We start from the raw sequence: 23,751 nt of genomic DNA on the forward strand, positions 1-23,751 counted from the left end.
CCTGGGGTGTTACGGACAATAAATCTACCCTGTACCGTTCAAAGACAGCACACAGGTCGAAGCAGTATATTGTCTATTATAATAGCATTGTTGGTTGGGTTGGGCGTTTGCTTTTTCTCTTTGGTAGTTTACACCACCGATAATTACTGAACATGTATTAATTTCACAAAACACTCGAGTCTACGATTTAATGATTTCGAATAGATGGCAATGGAGGCAGAAAGTCACTTAAAGGTATGAATATACACATATTTTCCTTGACTCTGCTTCGACGGAGAGGGGTCATAAAACTAGTAACGGCTGACAACTCTGACCTGTTATTCGGAAAAGTACGAAGAAATAGAGGAGGAAAAAAGTGCGCTGACCCGAGAATGTTACAGAAACACCTAGCGACCGCCAGCCAAATGAATGGGTTGCTGATTTCACAGCGTTTTCCTATGGCATAGTAAACAAATTGCAGCACTACTCATTGTTTTACCCATATCTTGATTGTACGCTGGTTGGCAACATAACGATGGACGAATAGTAATTAGGCTACGTAAACTTGTCAGATGCTAAGTGTAGCCCATGCCATACTATCGTCTCCTGCATGCTTAAATGTTTCATAAGACATTAAACTTTACTTCCAAAAATGTCTTCGGACAGCAACCAATACTAGCCGAGTGGTAAGAGTTACGGTAAAGCAAGGGACGTTACACAATCCCTGGAAGGGTACCTTTGAAACAAACAGTTCCTGGCGCTGATTAATTTCAAGTCACATACCTTGTGCATAACTCATTAAATTTTCTATGTAAAAGAGAGGAAAAACAAAACAAAAATACGCACATGTTTAAAACTTCAGGAAAGATTTTCAATGGTTTTCTGAGAGGATTTAAATCATCAATGAAATTGGATCAGCTGTACTATCGAAAAAGATTTTTCTCCAAAACGCAGACCAGTCCGGAATTATCTAAGTGAAATGAATATCACATATTGCAGACTACTTACGCCGACGGCAACACCGGACTCTAGCAATCATTCTTAACAGCGCCGCGGAAAATTGGCTCCAGTTAAGTTCGTGACTGGAGGATGGGACGCAACACCCGCATGTTGAAGACTGCCTCGGCCGACTGCGCTTTAAACTCTAGGAAAGCTCTACTACTGAACGAAAGTAAATTTGACAATTTGGTCAGCCAAAACAAAAATAACGCGAAACTTCTATTTTTGGCTAGCTTCTAACGTATCATCAGTTTCACTGTTGCATTATAAGACACGCAAATAATTATAGTTGGTGAGTTGAATCAATATCTCCTTTGGAGATATTGATTTAGTTTCTTTTTAAAAATTGTGTTAGTATACAGGTGCAAATGATGGTAATTATTTCAGAACCAGTCAACAAAATACCATATTGACCCCGGTTTTTCGTGATTGATTTTGGAGCTGCAACTCACGAAAAGTTCTTTGTTAATTTATTTAAACACTGCGATCTTGAGGCACATATAATTAAAGAACTAAAAAATGCAGGATGTGGAAACACCGAAGCACAGCAAGAGCATTACTTGACTGGTTCTACATGTGCACACCAGCAACTGATGCCAGAAGAAGTAACAGTCTTCACTCATTTCTATAACTGGACTTTAGTGCACAGTATGAAGCCCTAGCCCTGTAAGTTATTTATCTGCAATGATGAACCCCATAAAACGTACTACGAGTGAAATACAACTGCAATTATTAACGCTGTCAGCATCAGGATATTCTATCACTTAAAGAAAATAATAACAGAAAGTTACTTATGTGTGGCATTTGGAGCGATGATGTGTAATTTGGAAAGCATGAGCTGCACCGAAACTACACTGCAGACATAAAAAAATGGAAATATAATTTATAACATAGCTTAAAAATTGCTTAAGTACTACGAGTTTACTTCCGAAAACTGTCTATGTGGAGTCATGTTTGGCACTACCGCTCGTGGATAACGATAACTGTAGGTCTCTTAGGATACATAAAGTGACCCAACTGTGAACGATACCGAGCGGGTCATTAGCGTGGGAAGACGCAGTCCATTTTGCCAATAGCCTCATAATAGCAAGACGCTATTACTAGAGTACCTATTCAAAGGGACCACCGGTATGCGAGCGCGACGAGCTCTTGCACAGTGACGAGCTGGCAGAGGACTCGCGGTGTGCACGTGCAGACAAGCGAGGCGCACGTGCGCCGGCACCGCCTTCCAGCCACCCTCCCTTCCCTTCCGGGTGAGGGAGCGCGCAGCCGGGGGCGTCATGCTGCCGCTGTCGCCTCTAATTCGATCAAAGGCGGCAGCCGCCGCGCAGCGCCGGCACCAGTCTGTCTGCACACACGCCGCGCGGCTCTCGTGCCATCCCCCCTCCACCCTCCCCCCAACTCCCACTCACTCACTCACTCTCTCTCTCTCTGAAGTAGTCCGCCGATATCCGACAACGACCAACCACAGCGAAGAATGTCACGTCATTGCTCTTTTATCCTGCCAGTACTACATATCACATAATTGTCTAGTATCAACACGCAGGCCAAAACAGCACTCTGAAAATTTTGGTGTTTGAACCAATTATCATCTAGAACGGCAAAAAATTTAACACCATTTTTGTTTCCTTACTTGTAAACAAAGAACAACGAAAGCTAATTTAATAAGAAATTGTGATTAATTGTATGGTTCATGCAAGACGGTAGGATGGAAAGTTAACGGGGCAGGCAGAGAAATATTGTGCTTTTATGTTTTAAAAAATTACTTTTCAACGTATCCACTTTTCGAGTTAACGCACAAACTCTTACATTTCTCTGTTTCGACCTAGCTTTTGGTACAGAAAGGACCGTAAAACGTTCCCCTTACCGCAGATTAGGAGGAGATTGAGGAAATGTATGATGACAAAACAAATTATTCAGATGGTTAAGGGAGACGAAAATTTAAGTCATGAGAGGACTCGAATTCGACAGTGGGAAAGAGGAGGAGGAAAAATAATAGATGAATATGGGCTAGGGGAAAGGAATGAAAGAGGAAGCTGCCTGGTAGAATTTTGCACAGAGCATAACTTAATCATAGCTGACACTTCGTTTAAGAATCATGAAAGAAGGTTGTATACGTGGAAGTGGCCTTGGAGACACTGGAAGGTTTCAGATAGGTGATACAATGGTAAGACAGATTTAGGAACCAGATTTTAAATTTTAAGACCTTTCCAGGGGCAGATGTGGCCTGACCACAATTTATTGGTTATGAACTACAGATTAAAAACGGAGAAACTGCAAAAAGGCAACAATTTAAGGAGAAGGGACATGGATAAACTGAAAGAACCACAGGTTGTACAGGGTTTCAGAGAGAGCATTAGGGAACTATTGACAAAAACAGGGGAAAGAAATACAATAGAAGAAGAATGGGTAGCTTTGAAAGATGATATAATGAAGGCAACAGATGATAAAGTAGGCAAAACGACGAGGGCTAGTAGAAATCCTTAGTTAACACAAGAGATACTGAATTTAATCGATGAAAGGAGAAAATATAAAAAAAAAGTACTACATGAAGAAGCAGGCGAAAGAGAATACAAACGTCTAAAAATGAGACTGACAGGAAGTGAAAAATGGCTCAGCAGGAATGGTTAGAGGACAAATGTAAGGACGTAAAAGCATACGTCACTAGAGGTAAGATACTCCTACAGGAAAATTAAAGAGACCTTTGGAGAAAAGAGAACCACCTGTACGAATATCAACAGCTCAGATCGAAAACCAGTCCTGAGCAAAGAAGGGAAAGCAGAAAGGTGGAAGGAGTATATAGAGGGTCTACACCATGGCGATGTACTTGAGGGTAATATTATGGAAATGGAAGAGGACATAGATGAAGATGAAGTGGGAGACTTTGACTGAAGACTTTGACTGAGCACTGAAAGACCTAAGTTTGAAACGAAGCTCCAGGAATAGACAACATTCCATTACAACTACTGATAGCCTTAAGTGAGTCAGACGTGACAAAACCCTTCCATGTCGTGAAGAAGATGTACGAGACAGGCAAAATACCTTCAGACTTGAAGAATATAACAATCCCAGTTCCAAAGAAAGCAGGTGCTGACAGGTGTGAAAATTACCGAACTATCAGTTTAATAAGTCACAGCTGCAAAATACTAACATTTACAGAAGAATGGAAAAACTCGAAGGCGACCTCTGGGAAGATCTGCTTGGATTCCGGGGAAAAGAAACACGCAAATCAATACTGACCCTACAACATCTCACGAAAGAGAGGTTAAGGAAAGGCAAACCTACGTTTATACAGCATTATATTTTTGTAGACTTAGAGAAAGCTTTTGTCAATGTTGACTTGAATAGTCCCTTACAAATTGTAAAGTCGGCAGAGTGTAAAATACAGGGAGCGAAAGGCTCTTTACAATTTGTACAGACACCAGACGGCTGTTACAAGAGTAAAAGGACACGAAAAGGAAGCAATGGTTGAGAAGGGAGTGAGACAGGGTTGTAGCCTATCCCCGATGTTATTCCATCTGTATATTGAACAAGCAGTAAAGGAAACAAAAGAAAAATTCGGAGTAGGTATTGAAATCCATGGAGAAGAAATAAAAACTTTGAGGTTCGCCGATGACATCGTAATTCTGTTAGAGACAGCAATGGACTTGGAAGAGCAGTTGAATGGAATGGATAGTATCTTGAAAGGAGGATATAAGATGATCAACAAAAGCAAAACGAGGATAATGGAAAAATGTTCAAATGTGTGTGAAATCTTATGGGACGTAACTGCTAAGGTCACCAGTCCCTAAGCTTACTCACTACTTAACCTAAATTATCCTAAGAACGCGCGCGCGCGCCCACACACACACACACACACACACACACACACACACACACACACACACACACAGACACGAGGGAGGACTCTAACCTCCCCTGGGACCGAGGATAAAGGAATGTAGTCGAATTAGATCAGGTGATGCTGAGGGAATTAGATTAGGAAATGAGACACGTAATGTACTAAATGAGTTTTGCTATCTGGGATGCAAAGTACTGATGATAGTCGAAGTACGGAGGATATAAAATGCAGACTGGCAATGGCAAGAAAGGCGTTCCTGTGGAGAAATTTGCTAACTTCGAGTATAGATTTAAGTGTAAGTACTTGTATGGAGCGTAACCAAGTATGGAAGTGAAACATGGACGATAAACAGTGTAGACAAGAAGAGATAGAAGCTTTTGGAATTTGGTGCTACAGAAGACTGCTGAAGATTAGATGGCAGATCATGTAACTAATGAGGAGGTACTGAATAGAATTAAGGAGAAGAGAAATTTGTGGTACAACCTGAACAAAAGAAGGAATCGGTTGGTTGGACACATCCCGAGACATCAAGGGACACCAACTTAGCACTGGAGGGAAGCTTGTAGGGGTAGAAATCATAGAGGGAAACCAGGGAGAGGCTTGCACACGACAGAGTAGCATTGAGAGCTGCATCAAACCAGTCTTCGGACTGAAGACTACAACAACAGCAGCAGCAACAACAACGACCTCTTCATTGGACTAAGACCGTTTTCCAGCCATAAAATACTCCATGTGCGAAGACAGCACACAGAATACAGCAAACAGAACGTATGTTCCGACAACTCCTTGCTTAAAATGACCACTTTTTCAATTTATCAGGACCTATGTGTTCTGGTTCAAATGGCTCTGAGCACTATGGGAATTAACCGCTGTGGTCATAAGTCCCCTAGAACTTAGACCTACTTAAACCTAACTAACCTAAGGACATCACAAACGCCCATGCCCGAGGCATGATTCGAACCTGCGACTGTAGCGGTCGCGCGGTCCCAGACTGTAGCGCCTAGAACCGCTCGGCCACTCTGGCCGGCGGCGTGTTCTGGTGCACTGTGTTGAAGAAATATGCTTTTCTTCTTTTGCAACGTTCCTTATAAGACGTTTTTTCTCAGGTCGTTGGGCCACACACACGACTTGCATGGTACTCGCTAAAATCTGTTTCGCGCTTTGCAATTTAATAATGAGTAAACATTTTTTACATTCCCGAAAACACTGACTATAACCTTAGAGCAGAGGAAAAAGATTTGTCCTTCTCCTTGGCGTTGTGTCACTGGGTTCACCAATTGCTATTTCACTTCTGGCAGTATATGGGCAATGAGACTCATCAACAGAGCTGAATCACCGCAGAAACTCATTTGGTTGAACTAAAAATGATCAAAATAACTGTGCGGCACACGATGAGACACATAGTGACCATGACATCACAAGTCTCTGCTTCAGAAAGTCCACAGTGCAACACTAACGCGACCACCCGAGGCACGACATCTGTGCCGCCAGAAGTCGCACTGAGGACACAGCAGAGCTGAGCGCCGACTGGAAGCACATGAAAAAGGGCGGCAGCCACTACTAAGAAACGAACAGAAGGCATGCCACAGCACCTATGTCCTCAGCTGGCACTGCGCTCTTGTTGGCGCAGCTGTACGTCTCAAATCCAAATATTTTACTGAGAGTTCAGCGGTCTTGTCGACGCCATCAACACTCCGAAAGCCACCGAAAGAAACTTGTCACCATACCAAAAGAACTCTCATCGTTCTGTGTGTGACAGCACTGAACATCTGTAGTCCGATTTCGGAAACTTAACCACCATATGGCTGCACGCTATCTACGAACGTAGACGCGTGCTATTACCACGCTGAAGCGCCAAAGAAACTGTTACAGGTACGCGTATACAAAAACAGGGATATGTAAACACGCAGAATACGGCGTTGCGGTCGGCAACAAATATCTGGCACAGTTGTTTGCTCGGTTACTGCTGCTACAATGGCAGGGTATCAAGATTTAAGTGAGTGTCAACGTGGTTTTATAGTCGACGCAAGAACGATGGGACACAGCATGTCCGATGTAGCAATGAAATGGGGATTTTCCCTTACGACCATTTTCACGAGTGTACCGTGAACATCGGGAATCCGGTGAAACATCAAATCTCCGACATCGCTGCGGCTGGAAAAACATGCTGCAACAACGGGGCCAACGAAGACTCAAGAGAATTACATAAGTGCAACCCTTCCGCTAACTGCTGCAGATTTCTATGCTGGGCCATCTACAAGTGTCAGCGTGCGGATAATTCAACAAACATCATCGATATGGGCTTTCGGAGCCTAAGACCCACTCGTGTACCCTTGATGACTGCACGGCACAAAGCTTTACGCCTCGCCTGGGGCCGTCAACATCGACATTGGACTGTTGATGAGTGGAAACATGTTGCCTGGTCGGACGAGTCTCGTTTCGAATTGTGTCTAACGGATGGACGTGTACGCGTATGGAGACAACCTCATGAATCCATGGACCCTGCATGTCAGCAGGGGAGTGTTCGAGCAGGTGGAGGCTCTGTAACGGTGTGGAGAGTGCGCAGTTGCGAGTCATATAGGACCCCTGAAACGTTTAGATACGACTCTAGACAGGTAACATATGTAAGCATTTCTCTAGAAGATCAACTACTACTAACAGTAAAAAAGACGCCACCGCACACCGTGTTTAGTCTATCCTTTCGGAACACCGTTGGATTCTCCGCAAAAATTCCGGCTTTAGGTAGCTTTCAGTGGCTATAACGATTTGAGTATTAGTGCTTTCTATTAGCACTTTGAGCTCTGGTACTTTCCCTACATAGCTACAACAACTTACAACTGTTATATCTATGGCCCCTGTATCTGCGTTCTTCCTTGTCCGATCTGCACTCTTTGAGACTGAAGCCGTTTCTGTGTTTCCTCGAGATCCTCTAACCTAAAAAAAACCCACCTAGTCCACGCCACAAAGACCCTGCTACCCATGCAGCCGCCTCTTGCTCGTAGTCATACAACACAGGAACTGGGGGGTCGCAAATGCCATCCGGGGCTACTAAATGGAGTTGCAATTCTTTAGTCATATGCTACAAGTGGACGCCAACTACAGGGGATGCTCAAAGTATATATGTGTATATATATATATCCTCTTCAGACGACTGGTGACAGATCGGGGTGGTGGTGGCGGCCATGTTGTTGACTATTTCAACCATCCACCGGCTGGGAAACATTGCCTGCAGATGTGCTCTCACTTGTCTGCTGAAATACGCGGGCGTTCTGTGCTTGAATCGAATGCGTCGATGGAGTCATGGGGACAGCATTCAGCATGGCCGGCAGAATCTCTCACAGGAATATGAGAGATGTGCGACCATCAAGTCAGCCCGAGAGAGTGTACGCCCCAATTGAACAGTTCCTCACGACGCAAACCAACACGTTACAGGTAAATATGCGATTTGGGGCATAGGTATCTGTAGCATGTGGGTTCACATCCGCGCCTACGTAGGCAAGTTGTAAACGTTCACCACACCCTCGAGTAACAACGCAGCTTCGTCTGCTAAGAGGACATCCGCTGTAAAGCTTTGGTCTGTACAAGATTCCTTCAGAAACCAACGCGAAAATCACATGCGCTTGTTGTAGTCCCCCCATTGCAAAGCCTAGACGCGTTGGAAATGAAACGGACGCAGTCCGTCACGTAAAAGGCGCCAGACGGACGGTTGGGGCATATCAATGGCTCGGGATACACCTCGTGTACTTGGTGACGGGCCGTGCGAAGTGGCGCAGTGGTTAGCACACTATACTAGCATTCGTGAGGGCGAAGGTTCACACCCGCGTCCGTACATCCCGATTTAGGTTTTTCGTGATTTCTCTAAATCGCTTCAGGCAAATACCGGGTTGGTTCCTTTGAAAGGGCACGGCCGATTTCCTTTCCCTTCCGCCGCAACTGTTTGTGTTGTTAGTTGGCGATACAGGGTTACGACACCTTTCGATCGTGGTATTTCGCATGACACAATCGCACAGCTTCTCGCCCACTGCCGTTGGCTGCGCCATAAATCAAATACACCTCAGCCATTTCGCGCTACATGTGGCCAGCCATGTTACTCCCAAAGTTCCACGGCGTGAATAGCGACGGTTTCCGTGTGCTCCGCTCGTGTTTGTACAGCAACGCCCTCGTATGGCCGCAGTGCAGTCTCGTGGTGTCAAGCGATCCCACTTATTCTGTGTGATTACTGATCCTTGTTGCATGCCCAATGTCAGATGTCCGTTTGTGAAATTCTTGTTTTTGGTGGCCCTGTATACAAAGGCCTTACTTCAATAATGGCACACCTTGAATTTTATTTTATTTCGGGATACTGAGGCATAAATATAACGGACTGATGACAATTCTATGAATGAGATACCTAAAATATTGCAGTCCATTGCTTGTTGCAAGGTTTACCGTTTCCTTCTGTTCACTAAGTTACGTTTAAGCATCAGTATCTCGAAATGAACAAAACTGGAGCTATATAACTATTTAAATAGGTCCTTCATGTAGAGAAACCCACTGGTTTTACACAATCATACAGATTTTCTTCTTATTTTCGATGACGGTACCTTATAGAGATACCTGTTCTGTGTCTCATAGCAAAAGAGCCATTGTAGGCACGACGATAGACCAGAAATTATTTGCTTGGTCTTGGACCACGATTTACTTCTCGTTAGTCGCCAAGTTCATTTGTCAAATCTCTGGGCTGCATGAAGGCCAACGGCGTCAACAGTAGAGGAACACGTAACTGACTGGGTTCTTTTAACGTCATGACAAAATCATATCCAACTACAGTATACAGAACGAACATATGGCAAGCAGTTGCGTCTTTGTGTCGCAAGGAAACCTGTCCGACAAACATATTTAAGTAATAAAACAGTGTGCTAACACAGTGTGAACAAAGACTCCAGACGCGATGATACGATTGCAGTTTTTGTCAACAGAACTGTTCCAGTTTATGCAATAGACGCATCAATGCTCCCCATTAATCCTGATTTATGATCTGATGCCTGTGAATGACAAGATTCCGACTGAGAAATCAATTTCGCAACAGTTGTGCTCTCTCATTTTCCCCTGTAGTGTAGACTTCGTAAAGTATTTCTTTGTTCACTGCATTAACTTAATATACGGTTGTGTGTGGCTCCTAGCAGGGAAGGCAAATATCACATTATCTGCAAAATGAGAGTAGTATGTAAGGGCTCAGTGTCCCGCAACTAACTGACAAAGACTTCCCTCCTTTCCTCACCCAACCGATTGGATTTCACAGGTATGACTAATAATCAGAGCTGAAAATCACAAGAAAATAATTTTCCACAATATAATACTATTTTTCTCAACTACAATGGACGGTAATTGCATTTTAGTCTGCGCTCATCACTATGGCCTCTGAAAGATATACAAAAAAAAATTACATTTTTGTTCTCGTCGAAGACTAGGCAGAGACTGAATTAAAAAGATAAGACAGATTATTCGAACTTGATAAAGATTGTTGTTGTTGTTTTTTTCAGTCTGAAGATTGGTTTGATGCAGCTCTATCCTGTGGAAGCATCTTCATCTCCGCGTAACTACTGCAACTTACGTCCTTCTGAATCTGCTTCATGTATTATCCTCTTTGTCTATCTCTACGATTTTTACCCCCCCCCCCCCCCCCCTCCACTTCTAATCTGGTGATCCCTTGATGACGCAGAATGGTCCTATCAACGACTCCCATTTTCTAGTCACGTTGTGACACAAATTTCTTCTGTCCTCAGTTCCATTCAGTACCTCCTCCTTAGGTTTATGATACACCCTCTAATCTTCAGCATTCTTCGGCAGCTTCACATTTCAAAGGCTTCTATACTCTTCTTGTCCAAACTGTTTATCGTCCATGTTTCACTTCCGTACAAATACTCTAGGAAAAGATTTCATAACATTTAATCTATATTCGAAGTTAAATTTCTCTTTTTCAAAAACGCTTTTCGTTCCATGGCCAGTCCACAATTTATATCCTCTTTATTTCGGTCATCGTCAGTTATTGTGCTGCCCAAACAGCAAAACCCCTCTACTACGTTAAATCTCCTTTGGTTGGTTTAAAAGAGGGGTGAAGGGACCAGACTGCTAGGTCATCGGTGCCTTGTTCCGAATAAAACAATGTCATAAGGGTGAGAATAAAACAAGCAAGACTGACAACACAAAATGGAGAGAAAGGAAAAACCACAAGAACGACTTATGGACAACAAACACTTAAATGGAAAAAAATGGAGAAGAAAACCACAGAAACGCAAGGAACAGGTAGACGAGATTAGAACGAGAAAACAAATTACCATGGTTGGCTGACCGTGAGAATAAAAAGGAGAAGCCAGCCACTCTGCAACACATTAAAAATACCACCCTAAAAGCACTAGGGGGGGGGGGGGGCAGAGGAACAAAGGACATGCGCTAAAATTTAGAACAAATGCTAAAACCCACCCTCACGAATAAAACTTAAAACTAAATCCGCCGATGAGGCATTGTCAGAAAATTAGCGGCAACGAGTCCGGTAGCCGAAGACTTCGTCGCAGCGCAGTCAAAGTGGGACACTGCACCAGAATATGGAGTCCCTGCGAGAGGACCGCATGGAGGACTGCCACACAATCGTAGTCTCCTTAACGGCACGCAATTTGTTCTGCGTACTGAGACTATGCCATTCAGTCTGCCAAAGCCGAAAAACCGGGCAACGTAAAAATGAACGCAGGTCAGTTACTGGAATGCCGATCTCCATAAGCGGTGTCCGTGTAGCCTGTTTGGCCAGCCTGTCAGCAAGTTCGTTGCCTGGGATTCCGACGTGTCTTGAGAGCCCCACAACACCACTGAACGACCGGACCGTCCCAGAGCATATATGGACCTCTGGATGGTCGCCACCAAAGGATGACGAGGGTAGCACTGGTCTATAGTTTGTAGACTGCCCAAGGAGTCAACACACAGAAGAAACGACTCCCCAGGGCAGGAACAGATGTGCTCAAGAGCACGAGATACACCCACCTGCTCTGCAGTGAAAACACTGCAGCCATCGCACAAGGAATGCTGTTCAATATGGCCTCCATGGACATACGCGATGCCGACGTGACCACCAGCCATCGGTGTAAACCACTTCATGGCCTCGGTACATGTCAAAGAATCGAGATGAAGTGACAGCGGAGAATCGTGGGGTGAACTGAGACCTTTGGGCCATATGAAAGGTCCAGGCGAAGCTGCGGTTTGGGTGTACACCATGGAGGTGTACGCGATTGGACTTCGAATATTGGTGGTAAACGCAAGGACTCGAGTTCAGATAGAAGGGATCGGACGCGCACTGCAATTGGAAGCCCTAGCCTGGGCCGCCGATGCGGAAGATGAACCGCCGTGAGTGGGAAAAGGAGGCGGTAATCCGGATGCGCAGAACTACAAACGTGGGTAACGTAACTGGCGAGCAGTTGTGCACGCCTGACCTGCAATAATGGAGGGACTCCAGCCTTTGCCTCGTCACCGGACTCTTCCTAAAAGCCCCCATCGCTAGTCTAACGCCACAGTGGTGTACTGGGACGAATAAAAGCAACGCTGAGGGCGTCGCCGAACCACAACCCAGACTCCCATAGTCAAGGCGGGATTGAACAAGGGCTCTGTAGAGCTGCAACAATGTAGAGCGACCTGAACCTCAGTTGGTGCTGCTCAGGCAGCGGAGGGCATTGAGGTGTTGCCAGCACTTCCGCTTAAGCTGATGAAGGTGAGAAAACCAAGTCAATCGGGCGTCGAAAACAAGACCTAAAAATCGACACGTCTCCACTACAGTGAGGGGATCGTCAGCAAGGTAAAGTTCTGGTTCCGGATGAACGGTACGACGCCGACAGAAGTGCATAACATACGACCTTGCGGCCGAAAACTGAAAGCCGTTCGCTTGAGCCCATGACTGCGCCTCGTTGATGGCTCCCTGTAGGCGCCACTGAGCAACACCAGTTAACTGGTGCAGCAGTACGAAATGCAGAAGTCGTCTGCATACAGAGAGAGAGAGAGAGAGAGAGAGAGAGAGAGAGAGAGAGAGAGAGAGAGAGAGAGAGAGAGAGAGAGAGAGAGACTGACGGCCCTAAATGTCTTTTCCTAATCTAATTCCCGCACCACTACCTGATTCAATTCGACTACATTGGATTATCCTTGTTTTGCTTTTGTTGATGTTCATCTTCTACCCTCTTTTAAAGACCTATCCATTCAGTTTAACTGCTCTTCCAAGTCCTTTGCTGTGTGACAGAGTTACAATGCCATAGGCAAACAAAGTTTTTATCTATTCTGTCTGAACTTTAACTCCTAGTGCAATCTTTTCTTTGGTTTCCTTACTGCTTGCTCAATGTATAGACTGAATAACACTGGGAATTGGCTGCCCCTCTCTATCACTCCCTTCTCAACCACTACTTCCCTCACATTTCTTTCCTTTGTCATCTGGTCTCTGTACAAGTTGTAAATAGCTTTTCGCTCCCTGTGCTTTACCCTTATTACCTTCCTCCCTGTGCTTTGCCCTTATTACCATCAGAATTCCAAAGAATACTCCAGTCATCACTGTCAAAAGCTTTTTCTTCTAAGTCTACAAATGCTATAAACTTAGGTATGCCCATCTTTACTTATCTTCTTAGGTAAGTTGCATGGTCTGTATTGCCTCAAGGCAGGGCCAGTATTGCCTCATGTCTTCCTACATATTTCTGGAACACAAACTGAACTTCCCTGAGGTCGGTTTATAATAGCTTTTCCATTCTTCTGTAAAGAATTCGTGTCAGTACTTTGCAACATGACTTGTTAGACTGATAGTTCGGTAACATTCACAAATGTCAGCGCCTGCTTTCTTTGGAACTGGAATTATTATATTCTTCTTGAAGTCTGAAGGTATTTCTCCTGTCTCATACCTCTTGCTCACCAGAGGGTAGAGTTTAGTCAGTGCTGGCTCTCTCAAGGCTATCAATTGTTCTGAAGGAATGTTGTCTACACCCAAGGCCTTGTTTCGACTTAGATCTTTCAATGCTCTGTCAAATTCTTCTCGCAGTATGACATCTCCATTTACGTGCTCGCCCATTTTTAGAATACTGACTTCATGTTCACCCTCTATATACTCCTTCCAACTTTCCCTTCTTTGCTTAGGACTCGTTTCCCATCTGAGCTGCTTATAGTTGCTTCCCTTTTCTCCGAAGGTGTCTCATTTTACTGTAGGGTCATCTCTCTCTCTCCTCTAGTGATATATGCTCATAAATCACTACATTTGTCCTCTAGCCGTTCCTGGTTAGCTATTTTTCCTGTTCATCTCATTTTTAGACGTTTGTATTTCCTTTCGAGTGCTTCAGTTACTGTACTATGTTTTCTCCTCTCATCAATTAACTTCATTATCTCCTGTATTACTGAATCATTTCTAACAAGCCCCGTCTTTTTATCTATTTTATCCTTTGCTGCCTTCACTATTTTACCTCTCAAAGCTACCTATTGGTCTTCTACTCCATTCATTTCCCTTGTTCGAGCTCACTTAAACTCTCAACAACGCCGAGTCTTGCCATCATATAATTAATCTGAAACCTTTCGGTGTCTTCAGGTCTCAGCCACGTATACAATCTTCTTTCATTATATCGCTCTTAAAACGGGAAGTAAACCGTACACACTGAATTTTTAAGGCTTTATTGGCCACTTGTCGAAAACTGCCTGTTGGCGTCTGTCTTGGGTTCTTCGGCCGACGTTCGTTTGGTAAATTAGTGACGTTTCGCAGCACGAGTGGCTGGCGTTGTCGAAGCTTCATCCACCACCACCAGCAGGAGCAATGAAGGGTGAAGCTCTTACAATGCCAGCCATTCGTGCTGGCGAAACATCAGGAAAGTTATCAAACAAAAGTCGGCCGAAGAACCCGAGACAAATCCCAGCAGCCAATTTGTCAATATTTACTGGGCAAGGTTGTAGTGAATTATTTAAACAATCTCAAGATGACTAGTATTCGAAATTTAGTGAAGGGAAGATTATTATAAAATTGATCTGAGTTTCTCCAATTCTTCGTCTGATTAAGCCCAGGTGCGATAATAAGTAGACCAATAGTTGCACAAACTTTCAGGCAACTGAGTGTTTACAGTGTTCCTGATTATAACAATAATAAAAAATCTTAAAGCAGTAATGGGGACTATCGTTAAGAAAGAAGAAGTTTATGCAATGCAGGGCCAAGGATCTCAGGTAGCATCAGCCGTGTATGTTTTGCGTTCGTTCTTAATTCCATTCGCATTAATGGGCCTTGACTTGCCGTTATGGGAAAACAACAGTACCCTCTGAACACACTCCGCAATAGTGCTTGTGTTACTAGTGGTCGGCACTGTTCTTTTCACTGTGTCAGTGCTTCCAGTTTGGGGCAAAACGCGAGGAGCGATCAGATAATTTTTCCCACACATTACCAACTGCTGTTGGTAGTGAATGATCGTATATATATCCAGGCTATGCGACTAAGTATATATCCACGCTATGCGACTAACGGTACGATAAACAGTCCAGTCATACACCCGAAAAGGGCATCAGGAAGGCCAAGCTGAAATCCTAGCATAGTCAAGTTATCTCCCAATATTTCATTCTATAAAGAATCTGACTAACTTTTTGGAAGAGTACAAAATATATCTGAAGATAGGTCACACACAAATAATTGAAGCCTATTAAGCACGATCTGATCGTTTACCATGCAAATGCAGTGTGCCAAAGTGAAATCAATGGTCGGCTGTTAAAAAACAGACCCAGCCCTGTACAACACGTGGTTGATGAAAATTGCAATTCCGTTATATATTCGCATTGTCTCCCGAAGCCGCCGAGAAAAGCGCGAAAATGAGGAAAATCCACGTTCTGGGATGGCATATGAGCGCAGCAGGGCATGTTATAACTTTGTACGGCCTACTTTACTAAGAACATTCGCTGCATAGTCTCCCATCAGACACGCCAAAGTTGTTTAATTCCGCGAAAGTGGTAATTGCTCCGCTTCATTGTCACAGCATCTTTGAGCTTCGTGTAGCCAGAAAGTATGAAATTCGTTCCTCACTGGTCTTAAACCGTAGGAGTGCATCGAGATAAAACCTGTATGAGCCGCACAACTGCGAAATAAATCCTACACTTAGCATAGGTGTTAACAGTTCGGAAGTTAGTTACAATGTCTCAATGATTGTATTCGGAATGGCTCAAATTAGTGTGAGGTACGCCTGTGCATTCTACCTACGTAAGAAACATAACACAGGAAAATAATATTTGGAATAAAAACCACAATCATAATTCACAACGCACTGACAAAGACAACTACAGCTCGGATTTAAGGCTGACACTTGCACATCCATCACACTATACCAGCCTTCTTCATGAACAGGGTAAATAAGCGAACAATAGGAGTCTAATTTTAAAACACAAATTTTGGCATGTGGAAATAAAGTCAACGTTGAAAGGTTTATCAAATTATAAGGGCTCCCAAGAAGAGGAAAACGAAAATAACAGTTAACAGCGTGTCACCACACTCTCCTGCTTCTTCACTCTCTGTATCTATTTAGCTACACGCAACCGTGCAATTAATGCTGCGAATTTCAAGACATGTCATCTGACAGCTTTGTATAGGCAATATGTTGTAACAATAATTTACGTTAAATAACACAAGTTAGTCTTAATTTGGAGAAAAGTAAACATTAAAACTGAGCAAATATAGCTGTAGTTTCCGAAATGTTGCCCGCATATTTCAGGACTTGCTTATGTTATAAATAATCATTCATTCCAAGAATACTTTTATTTTCGCATTTAGTGAATACATCATAATTAAAATAATGTAATGAAGTCAATGTAATTTATTAGGTACATCAGAACTTTTACACTGAAAACTAAGAGCAAATTTAACTACAGTCCTAGTAACTTCATTTGACAAGCCAAATTATTATCTGTTTTTGGCAACTCCCTTGCCACTCTACACAGGGTGTAAATAATAAAAGTCCAGCAACACTATCAACTATTTATTGCACAAGAACTAAACATTGTGCAGATGCCATACATACTGCATTCTGAAGAGAAACTAACTTTTTTTCTTTTTTTTCCCAAACATTCGATATGCAACACATGAGTGACCCGTCTGACGTCAATACGGTAATCGAATTCTTGCCATACCCGTCCCAGCATGGCGTAAGTCCATTGTGGCAGGCGCTTCCCGTATTCTCTCCCGGAGCTCTGCTACGTCAGGTGGTAAAGGCAGTACATACACCATATCTTTAATGTGTTCCCACAGAAAAATGTCAAACAGAGTGAGATCTGGTGATCGAGGTGGCTATTTCATGAAAAGCTGTCCCCCTCTGTAGAACGGTCGATCCACCGATGTGAGTGCTCCGTGTTCAGGTACCGTTGAACTTACGATGAAACTGGGATGGAGCCCCATCCTGTTGAAAGACGAACGGAGAGTCACACTGCATTTGAGGCATAAGCCATTGTTGCAACATGTCCAAATAGTTATATCCAGCGACAGTCTTCTCGGCGAAGAAGAATGGCCCGTACAGTTTTCGACGTAACAAAGCAGAAAAAAACATTTACCTTTGGGGAATCACGCTTAAATTCAATGCGTTCGTGTGGATGCTTTGTACCCCAGATTCGACAATTATGCCTGTTCACTTTCCCATTAGTGTGAAAAGTGGCTTCATCGCTAATAACTGAGCGATCAACAATGCCATCCTCATTCAGTTGTTGCAACTGCTAACAAAACTCAAAACGCTTGTTTTTTCGTCGTCATTGAGCTTCTGCACTAGCTCCAATTTGATAGGTTTCATAGACCGCCTCTGTTGCAGGACTTTTCATACTGTCACTGGAGCCATTTCGAGTTCACGGGATGCACGACGCACCGATTTCTTTGGACTCTTTATGAATGTATCTCGTACGCGCTCCGCATTCACTCACACTGTGACCTCCGCTTCTCTTTGGCGGGCACAAGCAACCAGTCGTAACGAATTTGTTGTGCCAGTGGTAAATGGCCTTCCTCAGCTGTACCACACTTGCCTTTGTCGAACTCCCAACACACGGAAAGCTCGCTTCACACCTAAACAAAAACCTTCAGGGTTTCCCTTCAAAATGACCCGAGTATGGTATCTGTACAATGTTTGGTTCTTGCGCAATAAATAATTGAAAGTGTTCCCGGACTTTATGTACACCCTGTACTTACGTGGCTTAACAAGTTTATTGTATCAGGATGCGAACACTGACGATGTGCTTTCTAATGAAACAATTAACTCAAGTGAGTTGATGATGATGATGATGATGATAATAATAATAATAATAATAATAATAATAATAATAATAATGGAGCAGTCTTCGAAAACACAAACTGTTTACCACACAAAATTACAAACCTCATGAAAATACAAAAGCATCTTTTATTGTTTACAGTAATTAAATTCAAAACAATTTGATTTGTTATCTGCTGAAACCGTATACAGCAATAAAGATATATGATCTCTGATTTATTTTGTGAATAAAATCATAAAAGACCTCCTTTTCTTCTGGTGACAATATGGCCTTCTTTTATTAAATTTTTCATTCAAGGCTTTATCGATGTTCATTGCTAATAACATTGCTAAACAGAACTACACAAATTTATCCAAGTTGAATCCTGCACCCATCATCAGTTTGCCACAAAAATCTTTTAGACGAAATCAATGTGGATGTGAATATTGGGTAAAATGTGAAATATTTTCATCAAACTTGTGTTCATTTTCTGTTACAATAAATATTTCGACCAACTTCATCTCTGTGAGTACCTGCATAATGACCAACTGTGAACACTTACTTTAGCCAACACACAACACTACACCAATAGAGCATTACTGTCATTAGAACAGTCTTGTTAAAGTAACCAAACATATTCAGTCAAACAATAGAAAAAAATTAAACAATTTGGCTGCAATGAATTCAAAGTTAGGCTCACATTTCACAGGTCACCATCTTGCTTAGTCATATACTATGCAGCTGTTCTCGACAACATCTGGTAACAAATGACTCGCCAGCATCAACAAACTACATAAAGAAAATGCCAATCAAGCAACTGACCCACATGAATTTGCCGTAGATCAAACTGACCTAAATTAAAATAACATCAGTGCTCCAATAAAAATTTTCTAGAATGAGACAGGTTCATCAAATTAAAACATTGCACATTTCAGCACTAGCACACAAGGCAGTGGTTATAAAACTGTTGATGGTAAGGACCATTATTCACAGCTTTCTGCTTGCCAGGCACCATAGCCTCAATGAAGAAAGAACGATATAAACAATTTTCTAAAGGCTTTGCAGTTGAAATTGTCCTTAATAAAATATTTCTTTCCGCAATACAGCCTGTGTGAAAATATTGAATTTGCATTGTGTCTGTATTAGATTCATATCAGCGAAGGAAGCAATTATTTTGCCAATTTGGGACACTTTAGTAAATGTTCACAATACTTTTAGGGTTCACCGGCATCATATTTCCTACCTACAACCTCACAATATTTGACTGAATCATTTCAATACAGATGAAGAGAGCAACAATATTCTTCCAGGAAATGCGTAAGCTACCAGTATGCCTACTGCCCATAATATTATCAAAGAAATAAAAATAAATCCTTGATACACCATTTTGCTTTTACACATTCTGCATCAGACATGGCTTTCTCAGATAAATCTGTTGCATATCAATGCTTTGGCCATCACAGGAAAATTTCCAAATGAATGACACAAACAACTTTTATATGTCTATCACCAGACTACAAAGCAAATTTTCTTAGTAAATTCGGCTGTACATGCTCTGCTGCAGTCAAATTCCATCGCAAACCACAAATTTTCTTCATTTTTGGACTTGTCTCGCAGTTTGGGAAGGCAGAACAAATATGCAACCAAATTGAAATTTGTCATCAATTAACTGTTATGCAGAGCTGGGTCTCTCTTAACATCTGAACTTAATGGCAAATGATCAACAGAAGAAGCCAATTGCTTTCAAAATCCGCTACCGGTGAGATGGTCTGTATTGGCAAAGTTACGTGTCCATAAATCACAGTGAGCACACTAATTGACCAATACACCAGTACCTGTTTTCTCTAATAATTTTAAGTCCACTGTTGACGGAAAAAATAAATTTTATAAAATATTTGGCATCTATCTTCAAGTGCCCACCAGCTAAGATGTTCTACTGTGGGTCAACAAGATTGATTTGTCACTTTGCACTACCCTTGATGTCCTGTGGTGGCCCTTCCTGATATGGAGTCAACATATTTTATCTTTATTTTCATACATGAGTTACAAGTTCTCTTACAAGCAGTTACCCTCACTATGCAAATAGCAGTCTTCATATATCATATAAATGAATATAGGCCTACATGTAATTCATTATGCTAAGTGATTTTCGGAATTCAGGAGTTATATTTCCTATTGATTGGATTGTTAATCTGGCTAGGCATGTGACATTTCACTCGTGGAAGAAATAGACGTGCATGATAGAGAACTTTTTCAGAGAATTCAAGGACTGTTACAATCACATTTAGTCACTGGGCAAAGAAATATTCCACAGATGCTGTTGCCTGACTAGGTGTATAGGAGTAATTTTGAAGAAATGTGACAAGTCTTGCCTAATATATGCCTAACAACGGCAGCAAAAGTCTCTTAACTGTATGATATCCTAATGTTAAAAGTATCAAATGTCATTGAAGACAACACTATGTAATTGAACACCAAAACTACAAGTTTTGTGTCACAAAATGTGAGCGTAAGCACTATGGCCTGCCAAACAGGTCAGTTAAAACAAACAACTGTATAACATCAGTATTATTCTGAAACACGCGGCTCACCAATAAAATATTGTACAGGGGTGTTGAGAAGTGATTGATGGCAGGGAAAATACTGTTAGAAACAGGAACACTGACCACGAATGACGAACGAAATAGGATAATCATACCGCGACGTATAACGAAAATCTGTGCGTATTATGTCACTACGCAGTTATATGCCGTCAGGATTTAACAATTAGTCATTACACCGACGTCTTAAGCATTAGAGGCATCACCACAATTTTCACAAAGATAAATAGTGAAGCAATCGGTAGTACAACATAATCAAATTTCCAATGTGTAATCATCAGTATTGAAAACTACTTACTGCTTACAAAAGGCTCAACTGCATCTCTGATAAAATAACATGGGATCAAATTACAATTATTATGTGACCTAGTTACTTACTGTCGGTCTTTATTCTTAACAAACACAAATAAATTGATGATGCTATTGAGCAGACATGGAATCACTGTCTTTTTGGCCAAACCCAAACATAAACAAGCCGATAATAGTGACACCTGTGCGTAAGAGATCATAAACACTTCGAACGTGAGAATTTTTAATCAAACTTACCATTTCTGGAAACATCCAATTCGACAAGATTCTCGAAATTCTGTATATCTGGAGGTAACCGATGAATTTCATTGTCACTTAATCCTAGTTTTCTCAGTCGATGCAGACGAAAAAAGTTCTGAAACAAGAAACACTTTTATGACTCCACCATTCTGTGCAACACATAGGTTTCCTGCCCACTTATCTGTCGTAACTCTAATGATATTAACCTTTGGGAGATCGCGGATATGGTTAGCATCGAGTAAAAGTTCTTCCAGACTCCGTGAGTATCGCAAGATGTCTTCGGGGACATTCGGTAGTGAACAGTGACGCTTGTCAACATATTCAACCTGCCGATTACACCCTTTAAATATTGGTATGCAACGGAACATGACGTCTCACGAGTAAAAAACACAATTCATTATACGTTCGAAACTGCACTATGCTAACAAATCACAATAAAACGAAGCCACACACTAACTGCAACTTTCAGCCCAACACCCTACCCAGATTTGAACATGAAAACTACTGCATGTCTGACCGTGACGTCACACGAAGCTACACAGACGTGACACTTTCGCCATCTTGCAGTGGAATTTTGAAGCAACTGCGCTGGCCAAAGATGAATCACACAGATCATAACAGAGAGAGAGACTATGCACTGAGCACATAACGCCAGCGATTTAGTCGCAAGAATCAGAATCCTTAAACCCGTTTTACACTAGACGTGCGACTCTCACAAGAAAGCCTTTGCCCACTGCAGCGCTACAAGCGGGAGAACGTCCAACAACAAACAAGTGTTTATACGGGACGTCTTACGCTTTACTTGTTTACTGTGTTTATTGACAACTTCTAGTAGGTGAATTGGGGGCTTTAGTTCACTTTTGGGTGTTTTATGTCATTTTAAGGGCACTACAGTGCTGCATTTAATTGTTTCCACGCAGTTTATATGGAACTACATCGTTGCTCACATGTGTAAACACCGTCGTTATAAAAGCCGTTTAAATACTTTCAGAAGACAAGGCTCAGAAGGATGAAAGAAGATATCACCTTGGTCTTATTACCGTAGCTGCGGCTTTCATCATAAAGAAAAAAATCGGAAGAAAGACGCGGCAAAAATAGAAGCTGCAGGATTCGGCTGTGGCTTCAAAGCAGGAACAGGGAAAAGGACTGTTAATCCCTATTGATAAAGGAGTTTGAGGCTTGAGGGTCCACTACAGTTTAAAATTTTGTGAGAATGGATGCACTTTTTTTCGGCAAGCTGTCATCCTTCATTGAGCCCAACATTCGCCTGAGGCAAGCAATTTCGCCAATCAGAAACAAGACTTTAAATTTTTATGTATATTTTTTCATACGATTGTTTGCTCAACGATATTAGCTGAAAATTGTCGCTTTTTATTCTTTTCCAGGTGAACAGTTACTTTGCGATTTCTAGTGACTGACGAGTCTTACAAGAGGCTGCCGTTTGCACATCGTATATCAGTTTCGAGTCTGTCTAAACCGATAATAGAAGTCTGGTGTGAAATCCATGACTCTTTGAGGGATACGTATTTGAAGGCACTTGTTTCCTGTATTACTAAATAAAAAAAGTTAAAACTTTCACTTCACTTCTACTTTCTTATGGGCTGCAACAACTGAAGAGGAATGGCTTTTGATAAATTGTGTAACCTAAATAAAGCTTCAAGTAATACTTACCGAAAATTGCAGATATTTCAGGGTTAAGTTTTGTGAGATGAACAATCTGCTGTATTACGTTTCGCTGAGCAGGTGCGAGGCACACAATTCACATAGATCTCCGCACCGTTTGTCAGAGGTGCTTCCCACTTGGTCGTTTGCTAATGTATGAAGGACCTACATACACGTGAGAATAAGATCCATCATAGACCACAGGTAATATAGACTGTACATGACGTCATTACACTGAAACCAACATCTAAGTCACGTGACTGGGCCAGGACGCCGAATTTCTATTATTACACACTGTGTGGGGTGGAATTGACACAATTTTCCTCATTTATAGCTGAAATGAAGAATTGATTTTAATTTAACGAGAAAATAATTCGCCTTATTGCTATCACACTTGTAGTAGTGCGGTTAATCTGATTTATCCTAAATTCCTAACATGAATGCGATGGTAATAGTTTTTAAGTGTGGCTGGGTGATTTACTGCCAGTTCTATTTACAAGCAAAAAAATCACAGTGAATATATGCCCAGAGACATCTTGTTTTGACCATACACACTTCACAAACATATGAAAATCTCAAAGGGAAATACGCATATGAAAAAAGTTTTGCATCACCCCAGTTCCCAGAACTCCCAAAGATAAACATTGACTGTGGGTATTGTATCACAGACACAGTCCCTTTGACTGTTCAGAGATGTCACTTAACCCACCCAAAGAAGTAAAGAACTATGCATGTTTAGCGCCTATTAGAGGGACAGGGTCCGAGAGCCAATCAGATCCAGTCATTCCACCAGGAAGGAGGTACATGGCTCATGTTGTCTATAGTTCAACCATGTTTAGATGGTCAATACCGCGATTCAATGGCGTCCACATTGTTACTTTG

At 42.1% G+C, this 23,751-nt stretch overlaps 1 protein-coding gene across 24 annotated transcripts in view; it reads right to left on the minus strand.

Annotated features, from left to right (window-relative positions):
- LOC126266876 (protein lap4) overlaps positions 1-21,886 on the minus strand; it is a 528,757-nt gene extending 506,871 nt beyond the window's left edge. For 10 of the 24 annotated variants that reach the window (XM_049971721.1, XM_049971713.1, XM_049971703.1 and 7 more), the window contains exons 1-2: positions 21,414-21,778; positions 21,205-21,322 (exon numbers count right to left, since the gene is read on the minus strand). In XM_049971721.1, coding sequence (XP_049827678.1) covers positions 21,205-21,322; positions 21,414-21,575 — 280 coding nt within the window. In that variant the 5' untranslated portion in view covers positions 21,576-21,778. Of the gene's footprint in view, positions 1-21,204; positions 21,323-21,413 lie in introns of all 24 variants that reach the window. The other 14 variants (XM_049971689.1, XM_049971635.1, XM_049971663.1 and 11 more) reach the window with 6 other exon arrangements.
- Positions 21,887-23,751: the final 1,865 nt, after the last annotated feature.

Source organism: Schistocerca gregaria, chromosome 1 (assembly GCF_023897955.1).
Source record: "Schistocerca gregaria isolate iqSchGreg1 chromosome 1, iqSchGreg1.2, whole genome shotgun sequence".
NCBI classification, from domain to species: domain Eukaryota; kingdom Metazoa; phylum Arthropoda; class Insecta; order Orthoptera; family Acrididae; genus Schistocerca; species Schistocerca gregaria.